Below are 15116 nucleotides of genomic sequence, written 5' to 3'. Positions count from 1 at the left end.
GACCAGAAACTGGTAGATCATTGAGAGAGTTCATTCACTTTACTATCTTCAAGAGAGTGCTTAGCAGAAAGGCAGTGGTGACTGTGAATTTCCCTGAAATGTGCCTCTTCGTGTGAATATTGTTGTTCTCGTGCTAACAGTTCCAGTTCCATTATTGATCAGTAGTCAGGTTCTCCGTTGTCTCAAATCTTCGTGGCATACTCTGATAATCTGTGCATGGACATTCATCATTTCCATAACTTTCAGTACCCAATCATGAGACACACTATAAAAGACTTTCTTGTAATCAATCCAGGCCACTGCCAAGTTCTTTTTCTTTCTTCTAGTGTCATTAGTAATAGTTCTGTCCACAAGAGGCAATTCCTTACATTCAGAAGATCCTCTTTGGCAGCCTTTCTGTTTTTCTCACTTCTTTCTAGATGTTTATTTATCTTATTTGAGACAATGGACATGAATAATTTATACATCAGTAGCAGACATGTTATAGGCCAATAATTTTTCAGTAATTCCCCTTTTCCTTCTTTTCCTTTCAGTGTGATGTATGTTATGCCTGCCTCATCCACTATGGGTTACACGAAGATCCCTTCAATACCTCTGAGAAGACTTAAGCCATCTTAGCATGCAGGGGTTGTAATCATTCAAACCAGAAGTTCTGTATTAGTGACACATACAATTTTGTATGTGTAACTGACTGGTTCTTCATTTTCTTCAGCTCATCTCATGCCTCATCACCAATTATATCATCCTGTTTCACATGGCCTCCAGGCTGCAGTTACTTACATGCAACTCTTCCATACTTACATTGCCAGCTTTCCCATTGTTCTTTCCATTAATTTTCCTATAGAATCACTTAAGGTTCTCTTGGAAAATCAAATTGTCAATCTGGAAGACTACTTTCTATATGTTGGTATTATTAGTATATTTGTAGATATTTGCTGCTTGAGAGTCTGTATAATGTTGGTATGGTGTAAAACCATGTTAATTCCGTACTTTTCCTTCAATTTCCGTATTTGCTCTCTCATTCTTATTGTTATGCATTCCTCCTGTAATTTCATCATCAGCTAGTTGCAACAATTCTTTCCTCAATTTCTTGATTCTTCAGTTCAAACGCCTCATCCATGGTTGTTCTTCTCCTGACTTGTCATTCTTTTACCTCTTCCAACTGCCTCTCCAGTTCTCCTTGTCTTGCTGCTTTCTTCATTTTTACTTTCATTCTCTTCTCTTGTACTTGGCTGACTATCTGAGCAGCTGCAGATATGAGATCATTGATCTCTGTTATTTCCACAGCTGCATATTTCATGCTATGTCCTGTATTATGAGATTCACTCTACCAAGTCTCTGTTAGATTTGATTATTCTCTTTTATCTTGATCAGTAGTAGTCTTTCTTGAACTTGCATGTTTGTCACCTCATCATATTACAGTGATAAGCAGTCCCTCATCCTCAACAGCTCATCATCCGATGAAATGTTTGCTTCTACCTCATTTTCCATGCTATTTACAACTAAATCGTTTGATCCTTGGTCTCAAATTTCTTGATCATGCACTTCCTGCTCAACACGTTCTCTTTTGTCAGCTCTCATCTTGAGCTTGTATTGCTCTCCTTAATCCCATTTGAATGTCTTCTTTGTGCCTCACTTATCTTTTCGCTTTTTTCAGTTTTTCACCTTTGGTTATATACTTTCTTACTATCTATATTGGACCTCAACTCTTGATTATACGCTCTCCATAAATTCATTATTCTCTTTTGGTTCCCCTCGATTGCATCCAACAATAATAAAAGCATCACATCACTTGTTTGATATCAGCTCCTGACCAGGCGTGCCTCGTGGTCTGCATGCTGTCTGGTGTGGTGCATTCTCTTTTGCAGTCTTAAGTATTCAAAAGTCTTCCAAAGACCCATCTCCTGAGTAACTCTACCACCCTGGTAATTAACATAGCTTTGTTTCTCCATTTATTATTGGACCTCAACTCTTGATTATACGCTCTCCATAAATTCATTATTCTCTTTTGGTTCCCCTCGATTGCATCCAACAATAATAAAAGCATCACATCACTTGTTTGATATCAGCTCCTGACCATGCGTGCCTCGTGGTCTGCATGCTGTCTGGTGTGGTGCATTCTCTTTTGCAGTCTTAAGTATTCAAAAGTCTTCCAAAGACCCATCTCCTGAGTAACTCTACCACCCTGGTAATTAACATAGCTTTGTTTCTCCATTTATTTCAATGGGTGATGCTAGATAAACTCCAGCTGACGTATGGGTCTTTGACACCCTTCTTGTCATGACAACTGTCTCTAACATAGAAATCAGATGCTGACCAGAACGCCACTAGTATGGTTGTAGACGTGTCAGGATTTGAGTGCCTGTGTTTGGCTCACGGGTAGTAATTTATTTCCCATCTACCAGGCATATCTGCCGAGAATTCCCCCTATCCACCACCTGGGGACGTGAACAATGGAGGACAGACAACCCTGCACTTTATTATTATTATTGGGCGCACTCCAGACCGCAATGTGGAGTGCGCCCAATGAAGCTCAGCCAAGCGATGCATAGGGTCAGGCCCTGGTTAGACAACCATGGGTTGTCCCTAGCCCCCAGAAAGACGGTGATCGTGGTTCTAACGAATCACCCTCCTTCTCTTGCGGGCCACTAATTACCAGATATGATAATTGACCGAAAACTCAGCTTTGCTAAACAGCTACAGAGAGCCACTGACAAAGCTGCAAGAGCCATAACCGCTTTCAGCTGACTCATGGTGAATTTCGATGGACCGAAGGTCAGCAGACGGTGACTGCTGATGTTCATTGTGTATTCCGTCCTGTTATACGGGGTGGAAGTGTGAGTCCAGGCATTAAGATTTGAGAGAAAGAGGATGCGATTCGCACAGGTGTAACGCACCGCTGCCTTGCGAGTTGTCTCCGCATATCGGATGGCTTCCGAGCCCACCATTCTAGTGGTCGCCGGCGTTATATGATTTGATTGCCTTTTTTGGCAAGGGAGCGCCAGGAGGCCACGGGCAGATGAAAACCGAGAGACCATTGCCGCGGCGCTGGGGAGGAACTGAGTTGCACATTCCTCGCCTGGCAGGAGACCTGGGACCGCGAGACCAGAGGACGATAAATCGCAAGAGTTATCCCACTGAGCAGACCATGGACAGAATGGTGGCATGGTGAGGTGAAGTACTATGTGACCCAGTTTTTAACTGGTCATGGGTACTTCCACGCCTATCTCATGACATAGGGAAAACACCATCTTCCAACTGCTGCTGTTCTCTGACACCATTCTCAAATGTGCTCGTTGAGCGGTAGATCGAGGGATACCAGAAATGGATCTCAGAGCACTGATCCCCACAACATCGTTGCGATTATGCTGTGTGATCTGAGTAGCTTGAAGAGTGTTGCCCGATTCGTCGGTAGCATTCTCAGGGCCAAGAAGAGTGACCTGTATAGTCCTGAGCCAAATTAATACTAGGTACCGACCTCCTCAGGCTGGGATGGAGAATGTGGCCGAAGTAATGAAAGTGGGTTAGTTTTAGTTGGTAGTACTGATGATAGTTTTGTACCACAAGTGAAAACCCGGCACTCTGTGCATAAATCCATTCTTCCTTTCCAAAAAATAAAAATTATAATAATTGTAATTGTAAGATTTAATTTTTTGTATTTATATGATTTAGATATTACAGAAACAGTGCTTTTTAGTCACATTAATAATGGTTGATAACGTATTATTATAATTATTTTTTTATTTATTTAGCTTGACTTGGTCTATTTGCTGCACTGTTGATTTAGAAGGTCGTAGAAAAGTGGACACATTTATTAGAGAAATGGAAAGTTTGTATCCTTTGACAGATTCAATATATGAATATTATGTTGATGTGGAAGATTTGTCTTTTAAACATTGGGAAATGTTGTTGGATGCTAACTGGAAGTTTAATCAACGGTAATAATATATTTCCTTTTAACATGATAAAATATCTGATGCACTTTAGCATTTAATGTTAGTTTTTGTTGTATTTAATTTTTTTGTTATTTTTTGATAATTAAGGAAGTTTTATTTAGCTGGAATAGTAGAGGCTTTGAATGGGTTGAGTGAATGTAAGGAAACAGTAGTACTTTATTTGAATGTATTTATCGTAATTTCTTACAAATTAACTCAATCCTAATTAGATATAATGTCTCTAATGGGATCCTCGTAACATTAATAAACTTCATATACTTGGCAATTCATCTAATATTATGACTGATTGTGGATAAATTATATAAAATAAGTGTTATATGCTTGTTTGTGTGTGTGTGTGTGGGGGGGTGTGTGTAATACTGATGTTTTATTTTAATCGCCCCAGGCAATTTTCTCATAAACTACACACAACACAAAAAAGTACCTTTACAAAAGTTACTCAGATTGAATGGAGACACCTCATGGTGACCTTGTATTTAACCTTTACTGTTATTTCGTGGTTGATACAGTTTTTTCAAATGAAATGACCTATTTTTGACCCCACCAATGAAAAATGGAAAAATTTCACTTTGGAGTACAGTTTGTATCTTTTTTTAAAGTTGTAGTCTAACCATTAGTGTTATATGATAGTAAAAAGTCATTTTTATGCTCTTTGTCTTGCACACTCTAGTCTAGTCTATCCAGCCTAGTCTTGTACACTCTCAGGTTGACCATTACTGATATGTGTGGTTAATTGAAACCCAACCTCCAAAGAACATTAGTATCCACAATTTAGTATTCAAATCTATATAAAAGTAACTTAAGGAGATGGACTTTCACCATTTCTATTTAACTGTGCATTGGAAAAAGTAATTAGAGAATGGTGAAAAGAAGAGAAGCAAAAGGGATAAGATTGAATGCCAAATATAACATCACAGTAGATTGGTTAGTATTGGCTGATGCTATTGCTCTCCTCACAGAATCAATAGAAAAAGCACAGCAACAGTTAAAAAAATGACAATTGCAAGCTAGAAAAAGTCCAGACTTTAAATATGTATACACTTTAAATATATATCCAAATGAAGAAACAGCAACTAACACAAGAATCGAAAAGATGATGTAGCCTTCCATCTAACTAAGAATACCTATAATAAAAAATCATTATACTGGAGTGCTAAGAAAAGATACGATCAAACAGTGATCTTTTCAGAAGCTCTATATGCATCATAAACATTTCACTATAACAAATGAATGATTGGATAAGATAGAAATAAAATTTTCTAGAAAAATATATGTGGCCCAAAGCTAAGTGATAACTTTGAAGCAAAAAATAGATAAAATGAAGAAAGACATTCTAGAATAGAAAGGATTTCAAATACAGTTAGGAAACGACGCTTATGGTTGTATGGACACATTTTCAGAATGGACAGTGATATACTATCAAAACAAATTTTTGATAAAATAAACTAAATAACAGTTCTGTATGGATAAAAGAAGTTAAAAAAGAAATTGCAGAATTAAATATTAATTAAATGATTAATGATAGAGATTCCTTCAAATAATACATTCAAAATTATAAAGGTTTTCCAGAAAAAAACAGAAGAGTTGACAGAAAGCGGTCTGAAAATTATAAACAATTTGAGTTACAGACAATTAAAAATACTGGACCAAACATAAACATCCAAAAAAAAGAAACAAAAGAAGTGTCTGTTGTGTATTGATTAACATAGTCTCTTAAGAGCTTATTCAAAAACAAATATATATATATATAAACAGTTATTAAAAAAAAAAGAAAAGAAATATTTAAGTGAAATTAAATTGATTAATAAAAATAAGTCCAATGTAAAAGATTAATAACAAAGTTGTTTATAAAAGAAAATGTGAAAAACAAAACTGCACAACTTTTTATGTAGATATGACCAATTGAACTTTTTAATACAGAGCAATTCCAAATGATAGACTCAATTTTGTAACTATATTTCCTGAACTGCACATTGTGTCCGACTGATCTATGTAGTAGTTGAGAAGTAGGTCCGAATAACATCGCTGTAGTGCATGTAGTTGTGTAAACAATCGCTAGAGTGCTGGTGCTGCCATTACAAGCCAGTTGTGAAGAATAAGATGGCTACAGTCTAACCAAAGGTTTTGTGTTTTCTTGAGTACGGCAAATCTCAGTCGGCAACTGTAATGCAGCATGTGTTTCATCTCCAATTTAACATTGACTTTCCAACAAGGAAGAGCACATGTCGTTAATTTCTCCAGTTTGAACAAACAAAGTGTCTCTAGAAAGGCAAGAGCACAAGCAGATTGCATGTGGTAGAGGAGAACTTGAGACAATTGAAGAAAACTTTGTATGAAGCCAAAGAAAGTCAACCCAAAGAGCAACCAGAGAACTTTGAATATCTCAACCAAACTTATGTTTTTGAGGCGTCATTTAATTTTCAGACCATACTTTTACAGGCTCATGGAGGTGACAAATCAAAGTGTGTTGAATTTTATGATAAATGCTTGAAAACATGGAGGATGACACTTTTCTTCCATATTGAATTTTTAGCGATATTCTCAGTGGATAAGTGAAGAGATACAATGCTCGCAAATGGGGTCTACAAAATCTTGATTACCAACTGCAATGTGAGAGACACTCCCCCGAGGTTAATGTGTTTTGTGCCATACTGCAAACAAATGTTTATGGACCATTCCCTTTCACAGAACTCATGTTTATTGGGTTAACATAGCAGGACATGCTCGAAAACTAGCTTTTCTCTCAACTAAATGAAGATTTACAAGACTTCATTTTTCAACAGTACAGAGCTCCACTCCATTGGCACCTAAATGTTCAAAGCTACATGAATCTTTAACGATGGATAGAATGCATTGGGAATAAAGACCTGGCTCTCCAGTTCTGGCCTCCAAGATCACTTGATTCAGGTGAATGTTATTTTGATCATCTGAGCAGGTGACCTTTTTTGTGGAGGTTTGTGAAAGATTAAGTTTATGTTTAAAGTTTATGTACCATCTCTATCAAGAAATCTGGCCAACTTGCAGAACTGTATCACAATGAACTCAGTAATACAAGAAATGCTTCCTCACATATGGGACAACTTCAGCTGCCATTTAGATGTATGCCAAGCAGCCAGAGGGGGCCACATTGAACATTTATGAATTCTATCTATAAACTTCATTCTACTATCAGATGTAATTTACTTCACAATTGTCATTTGTTTTTAATTTGGAATATAGAGTTTAAAAATTGAGTATCATTTTGAATTACTTTGTACATGTTGGTAGTAACATGACTTTTATGCAAGTATGACAAAAAATTGATTATGCAGAACATATTAAAAATTAAAAGTCCAATTTTTTGTATTCCTAATGCATATCTTCCAATCTGCTTTTGAGAACTAGTAAAAAGTAAGCAAAAGCAACCCCATGGCTCCATGACATGAAATGTAAATGAGGTGTAACCTTGTACAGACTCAGTCCAACCATTCCTGAGATGTTTCGTTAATTGAACCCCAATTACCAAAGTAAACCTGTATCCACTGTCTAGTATTCAAATCCGTCTAAAAGTAACTTATCATTATTCATTTTTGAACCTCACCTTCATTTGAACCAACCTAGAGAGTATTAAAAGTTAGTATTTATAAACAATTTAAATGATATAATTGTAAGAAATTACACAAAATAAAAAGTAACAATTAAAATATAATAAATGGACAACTAAAATTTAGTAATTCATTTAACCAAAAAACCACATTTAAAAAATCCAAACTTTAATAAATGACAGAAATAAAACCAGATGTATTTTTCTAAATTTAAATTTAATGATTTTTAAGAAATATTTGAATTTTAAGAATAAACTCATCTGATGACATTAGATTCCTACAAACGTTCTCTTAAACATTTAAAAAATTTAAATGCAGTAAGGGAAGTTCTTGATCAAAATAATTACTTTATTGTCATATACCAAAGCATGCAACCAAAAATAAAATAAAAATTTTAAGTTTAAAAATCTTAACCAAGATTGACTTAATGGACTATCAACTGGATGAATATAAATAACAGAAATTTAAGAAATCCATCATTCATTTCATGAATAATCATGAAATCTACATGTTTTACACTAAAACGATAAAAATAAATTTCCGGTCTGAATTTAGTTTGTTATAATTTTAGTTAATTACTTTATTTTGGTCTCTTATCTGCTCAAATATTAATTTTATTAAACAAAAAAAGATGCAAAAAATAAGTAACAAAATTTTGGTTCGAATTATGTTAAGAAATAATGTTAATACATAAGTTAAGTACATGATCAAGGGACGATCTAATTTTCTTCTTATAGGACTGATAACTAGCAGTTTCATATCATCACTTAATGACAAAAATCTACATTTGAACACATTATCATTACTATCAAGCAAAATCCTGCTAAAAATATAAAGTTTATTAACTGATACCTGAAGTAAATTATTTTCTTATTTCAAGTAGATTTCACATGAAATATTTATCCATAATTCAGACAAAACAATAATATGAGAACAATTTTTAATTAATTCCATTAAATTTTCTATGGCAAAGTTTCTTCTATTAAAAATATAAAGATGTTGATGAATTAAGAATGATGACTTATCTACCATAAAAAAATAGTATAAAAAAGATAAAAATAAATCTATTTACCTTTTTAAAAAACATTACACAACTGATGAATATGTTTTTACACTATTAATCACTATAACAAGAGCTTTAACTACTGTATGTAAAAACGTTTTTCACCTCATATCCATTAGAACATTTTTTATATCATCGTTCACTGTTGTTCATCCCTCTCATATCATCAGATTTGTTTTTTTTTTTTGACAAATCGTCTATTTAGCTCTCAAGTTTTCATTGACTATTATGTAATTTTGAAAGCTGAGTTCCCAAGTAGAAAAATTCCATTCTACTTGTCTTTGATTTTGAATATTCTCTTTAATAAACCTACTTGTAAACTGAGCTATGAAGCCTATAAACCATTTTCTGTTAAATTTTTAAGGGTGTGGGATACCCACATAGCTTTCTGCTATCAGGCGATCCAATGCTTTAGCAACATTGCTATTAAAATAATCTCGCCAAAAATTTTACTCTTTTGTCCCGATACACCATAGATATCAAAATTATTTCTTCTAGAATATTGGTGCATTCTTTTATAATTAAATTTAGATTCTTTATTTTCTGTGTAATTAATATATTAAATTCATTTGATTATGCATAAATTGTGGTTACACTTTTTGGTCATCTTGATTTTATGGTTAAATACTCATTTTGGGAAGGCAAACATCAAAAGAATTACTCAAATCTCTTTCAATTTCTTAATTTTTCCTTCTAATTTTATTCAATAGCTATATCCTTCATTTTAATGCATTTTTCATCTATAGCATTTTCCAATGCAACACTTCTTCACCACTCTTTCTCACAATTCCAAAGATTAATTTCTTCTTTCAAGAAGTTAATACCATCTTGAGACAGATTTACACACTTACAATGAAACTTTCCATGGCAGTTTATCCTTCTTTGAGATCCCTTTACAGTTTTAGAACACAATGAACGATACATAATAGTGCAAATTTCAACCAACAAATTTTTTACATAACAAACATATTGCACTAGTTCTCAATCATAACTCAAGAGGTTAAATCACTATATGTATAAGGGTTTCAGGGTGTGACAATAAGGTAATTAATGAATTTTAGTTGACTATTAATGAAAATTTGTCATACGGTAAGAATATAACCGTTACATAAGAAAATTTTATTATTTAAGAGATTTCTGTATAGTTCAAATATAGTTGAATTAATAAAATCTTAGCAGCATTTGTATTTTAATAAAAAAAAGTTTATATAAGGAAAATTTTGTGTTGTATAAACTGAAAAATAACTATTCTGTAGAACATTTTTACCTATATTACAACTAAAGTGTTTAACTTGTTACCTGAATTTGTCAAAGTATGTAATAATAATAATAATAATAATCTGTATGGAAGGATTTTAAAAGATTGGCTTCTTCTAATTATGAAAATGTAGAATGCATTTTTTTAAAAAGTGGCATGATCTCTTTTTTATAATTATGTAAACAGCTTATTTTATTTTATTACAAATTTTAAATTAAGTATGTCTGTGTGACATTGTAATACACTTATAAAAGGTAAAAAGAATTATTCCCACTTACGAATCATCAACAGATTCTTTTTATTATTGCAGGTAACATTCCTCATCATACATTCTAATGCTACATTGCATTTGATAGTTTCACAATGATTAGTTTTTCACTAGATGATGCTTACCTCAACATGATTAAAAAAAAAGGCCATACTAGATAATGTAAGGAAAAGTATTAGAATTGAATCATATTTAATGTTTGACAATTCTATTCATAGTTTGCCCATTATATCAGATTTAATAGAAATATTTTAATTTTAATAAAAATATTTTATTTTTACATTTATTTTTTTTTAGCTTGCCATTTTTTAAAATCAATGTTCCAACTGTTGATACATTAAGATATCAATTTTTAACAAAAGGTCTTATTGGAAAGATGTTTCCTGTTCTGCTTGTTGGTGTTGATGGTACTGGAAAAACAACCACTGCTTTGTCTGCCATGGATTCATTAGATATTAGCAGATATACAATTCTTACAGTGAACATGTCTGCACAGGTTAGAATTAAAGTGCTATTTTTGGTCATAATTTAGATCATTTACATATTTAATGGGATATTAAAAATGTGATTTTGTTACCAGTTTAACTTATTTATAAGGAAACTAAATTATTTTTTTATTTTTTAATTTTTCATAAATCTGCTTCCTCTTAGCCCTCTCTGCTTATGAGAAATGTAATGTCATACGATTGTTCAGTTCAACTCTGTAACAAACTGAAGTTCAATGAACATATAGTGCTGGATTGGATGAAACAGGTGTAGGAACAAGAAAAATCTGAGTTTTTTTGTTAAGGGAGCTCATAAACACAATTCTGTAAAGGTGTGCTATGAGAAATGGTGGCATGAGTTGCTGTCATCAGAAATTGTTCTCATTCATGATAACACATGCCAATACAATGATGCCTGCACTGTTAGGATTCAAATTTACAGATGGGACCTTTTTGAAAACCCCATTCAGTCCAGATTTTGCACATAGTTGTGTCAAAAAGTTTCACAAAAATGAGTGACCTGATTTTTGATGGTTCAAAGGCAGTGATAAGTATTAACAACAGTGTTCAACTCACAGAAATCTCATGCAGCAAATTTGAACAAATAGGGTGTTAGTTCCTTGATAACTAAAAATTGTTTAGTATACATCATATTATAGCTAACATTGAAGAATTGGCATTCATAACTTGCATAAAAAAAGTTATAGATTAAAGATTTATTATAAACTGGTAATTGTAATGCGGAAGTAATTGTTTGATGCCAATAGAAAATTATTTTTTTATTAAAAAACAATTAACATGATAAAAATTACAATAGTGTAGTTATGTGTTAAGTGTTAATGTTCCATTACTCTGCTAACAGTGAGGGGAAAAGTGTAGTAAATGTTGTAGTATGCCCGTACTGTTTGAATACTTGCACACTTCAATGTTGTATCTTGCTTCATTAGTATGTTATTCTTTATCATTGATTTTTCAGTGCAGTTTTTTTCATACTATTTTTATTGTAGTGTTTTTCTTTAATATTATAAAATAATTAAAATTATTAACATTCAGTTAATGAATAATTAGCCAAAAAGAAAGAAATCAGTAAAGCCATTTACTAATGCCATTGCTACAGAATATTTTGAGCTAAAAAAGAAACACAAAATGCTGTTCTATTTGAATCCTGATCATCTAACTATTTTTTTAGACAGGTTGGTTTAAAATTGCATAGTAAAATTTCCTATAAACGTATGTTAGGAAACTTGTTTTTGAATTACAACTTGTGAAATATTTCACCCTGATATCTGGAACAAGAGTAAAATGAAGCCCTACTAGATATAAAATTAACCTTTTACTGCCAAAATTATACAAGCTACCATAAAAAAAATATTTTTTGGCTAATTTTAATTTATTTTTATATCATTAACTAACTATTTGATACACTTTACAGAAGGTAAGACCTTTACAATCTGGCTTCTTGCATTGTCGCTGGTTTTTATCATGCAAAGGCCAATGACCAATCTGGTCTCTCCTGAATCTTTCTACAAGCATTGCCGCTGTTGAGCCCCTTTTTTCTGTTTTAGCTGTAAACTTATTAGATCAGTAGAGGGATAACCATGTTTTTTTTTTTTCATTGGTCTTTCCTTCATTGCACAAAGCAGCTGCTATTTTTGTACAAAATTCCATAAGATCTATTTTCTGCAAAAATTCATTAATTTCGCAGTGCTTTCAGTATAAAGGGTTGACCTCCTAGGCAAACACCACTCATGAAGATGTTATATATTTTTATAAATTTTGGGCAAGGTTATCTGATTGTTTGATGGGCATTTTGTTGACTTTAGGTTTCATAAAAATTTGTTAATTTAATTTAATTTAATTGATAAACAAAAATTGATGAAATAAAGTAAATAAGAAGCAATACTAGTTTCAAAAATGTGATTTCAATTCAGAACAAAACAGACCAAAATATGGCAGAAGAATATTAAAATTTTAAATGGAACAAAAATATTATTTATAATTTTTTTTATTAAAACCTAAATCTTAATATAAAGGTTTTTAGTTGTAGTAATTATATGTATTATTCTTTTTGCTTTTGTTGTAGACTACATCAAATAATGTTCAAGAAACTATTGAAAGTAGAGTTGAAAAGCGAACAAAAGGAGTATATGTACCATATGGAGGTAAGTGATTTTCTGTTACTATGATAAACTAGTGTAACAAGAATGTAAGACAACTTTGGACAGTAATTTGGTATATTAAAATAAGGAAAAATTCATATAAACATATATCTAAAAAAATCTTCATTCATAAATTCATAAGTCAAGAATGGAGACATACTCTAATAAGATTCTGAATTTATGTTTAATTAATTTTATTTTATTTTTTTTTACTTTTCAAATAAATCTTCTTTTTTTTAATTTTGCATATTTATATGCTTTAATCATTAATATCTTAACCTGAAATCTAAACCAATAATTTAAATTAAACTGAACAACCTTGAGTTCATTTTCTGAACTCTGAACTGCTTTCATGAACATTGTCAACATAGGTAAACTGGACTTTAGAATGCTAAAGTACTTTTGAGAATGGAGGTACTCCGAAACACGTCAACTACAAATGTTAAGCTGTTAATGCTATGAAGGACAGAAATGACACACAAATCAATTATGAGAATCCTAGAAGAAATATAAAATATTGTGACAATAATAAAACCGTGGTTATTTGATATATTATGATTATTTCAGACTATTTAAACTGATTTACTAAAGTTTTTTTTGAGTTGACATGCTCAGGGATAGTATATAACATGATTTTTAGAAGAGTTTTTTTTCTGGGAGCATGAAGAATATTAAAGGTGACTTTTTTGAAGTACATAAAGCATTTTAGACCTTTACCAGAAATCTAAACAATATTAAACCATTACAAGGAGAAATAAACAAAATAACTATATTGTTCTCTTAGAATTACTGTTTTTGTCTTAGTAACATAATAAAAAATTATACATAATTGTGGAGGATGTAAGACCAGAATATTTACATGTCTAAAACTTTTGTATCACAAAAAAATGATGTTTAAACATATTATGATCACTGCCATCTTTAAAATGAAAAAGCTCCACGTTGCAACTTTGTTGTAGTTTTTTACTACATGTGAGCATTTTAATGAACATGATCATTGCAGTAATCTCCCTCCCAGATCAATCACTCTGGTCTAAGACTAGTTCAGCTATCTTCCTTATTTTGGGTTGAAGCTCTCCCTAAAAGCAAAATCTTTATTATTATAAAGAGTAGACGTAACATCTCTACCTTTTATTGGGAAGGTTTTGGGTTAAAATCTTGCATGTAATTTTTCCACACACTACATAATATTCTCATCACAAAAAAAGGTTGGAATATTTATATGAATGTAGGTCAGTTAAATATTAGAGAAAGAGTGCATAAATTTATTCAATCTAAATAAAAATCTTATAAGAGAATATTTATCTTTGAGACTAGATCTTATTGATAATTAATAGCAGAAAAGATTAAGATGATTAAAATTAGACCATTACTTTAAAAATCTAATATTCATTTCCTTTAACAAGCTATTCTATAAAACGTTTTTGTCAGGATCAAAAATCATTTATTTGAAATTAATATATTAAATTTTATACTTTTTTTTTGTAGGAAAGACTATGATTACATTTATGGATGATTTTAATATGCCTGCAAAAGAAGTATATGGAGCTCAACCTCCTTTAGAATTGATTAGACAGTGGATTGATTACGGATTCTGGTATGACAGACACAAACAGTTTCAGAAATATGTGAAGGTATTATTTCATCTATATTTCAAGAAAAGATTTTAACGTAATGTCACTGAATTAGAGAACTGTAGTTGATATTTTGAAAAACTTAACATTGTTTATAAATGTCATTTATTATTAAAATCATCAACTATTATCAAATGTCAAAATATTAGATGTCTAGTACTGTAACATATTGACCTTTAACAATGGGAAAAATCTGAAAAGAAATCACCCTACAAGAACTTATTTGTTCATCATATTTTTAATGTAATCAAAATCCTCTTGCCAACCAACAATAATATTAATGTGAATGGTGATATTGGATATATAATCTGCTAAAATTTTTTTCTATTGTTGTAATAATATTGTTTAAAAATATTGATTTCTTTTTTTTCAAGTCCTGGAGTCCTACACTAGAAGTCCTAATGCATGAAAATAAACAAGAACAAAACAAAAGTAATGAAATGTAGTAGAAATAACAAAGATGGACCACTGAATGTGAAAATAGGAAGAGAAAAGATTGGGAGAAAATAGGAAGAATTTTGTTATTTGGGAAGTAGAATTACTAAAGATGGACGAAGCAGGAGCAATATAAAATGCCGAATAGCACAGGTGAAACGAGCCCTTCAGTGAGAAATATAATTTGTTTACATCAAAAATTAATTTAAACATCAGGAAAAAATTTTTGAAAGTATATGTGTGGAGCTTCGCTTTATATGGAAAAGTGAAACTT

The 15116-nt window shown here is 31.8% G+C and overlaps 1 protein-coding gene across 1 annotated transcript in view; it reads left to right on the top strand.

Moving 5' to 3' along the window:
- kl-2 (dynein heavy chain 2, axonemal kl-2) overlaps positions 1–15116 on the top strand; it is a 408181-nt gene that overhangs the window by 203712 nt on the left and 189353 nt on the right. The window contains exons 44-47 of the mRNA XM_075354141.1: positions 3753–3938; positions 10427–10625; positions 12698–12776; positions 14262–14407. Coding sequence (XP_075210256.1) covers positions 3753–3938; positions 10427–10625; positions 12698–12776; positions 14262–14407 — 610 coding nt within the window. The remainder of the gene's footprint in view (positions 1–3752; positions 3939–10426; positions 10626–12697; positions 12777–14261; positions 14408–15116) is intronic.

This window comes from Lycorma delicatula, chromosome 1 (genome assembly GCF_047948215.1).
Source record: "Lycorma delicatula isolate Av1 chromosome 1, ASM4794821v1, whole genome shotgun sequence".
Classification (NCBI taxonomy): Eukaryota; Metazoa; Arthropoda; class Insecta; order Hemiptera; family Fulgoridae; genus Lycorma; species Lycorma delicatula.
Note: the sequence above shows the minus strand (reverse complement) of the source record. Positions and strands in the feature narration are given on the sequence as shown.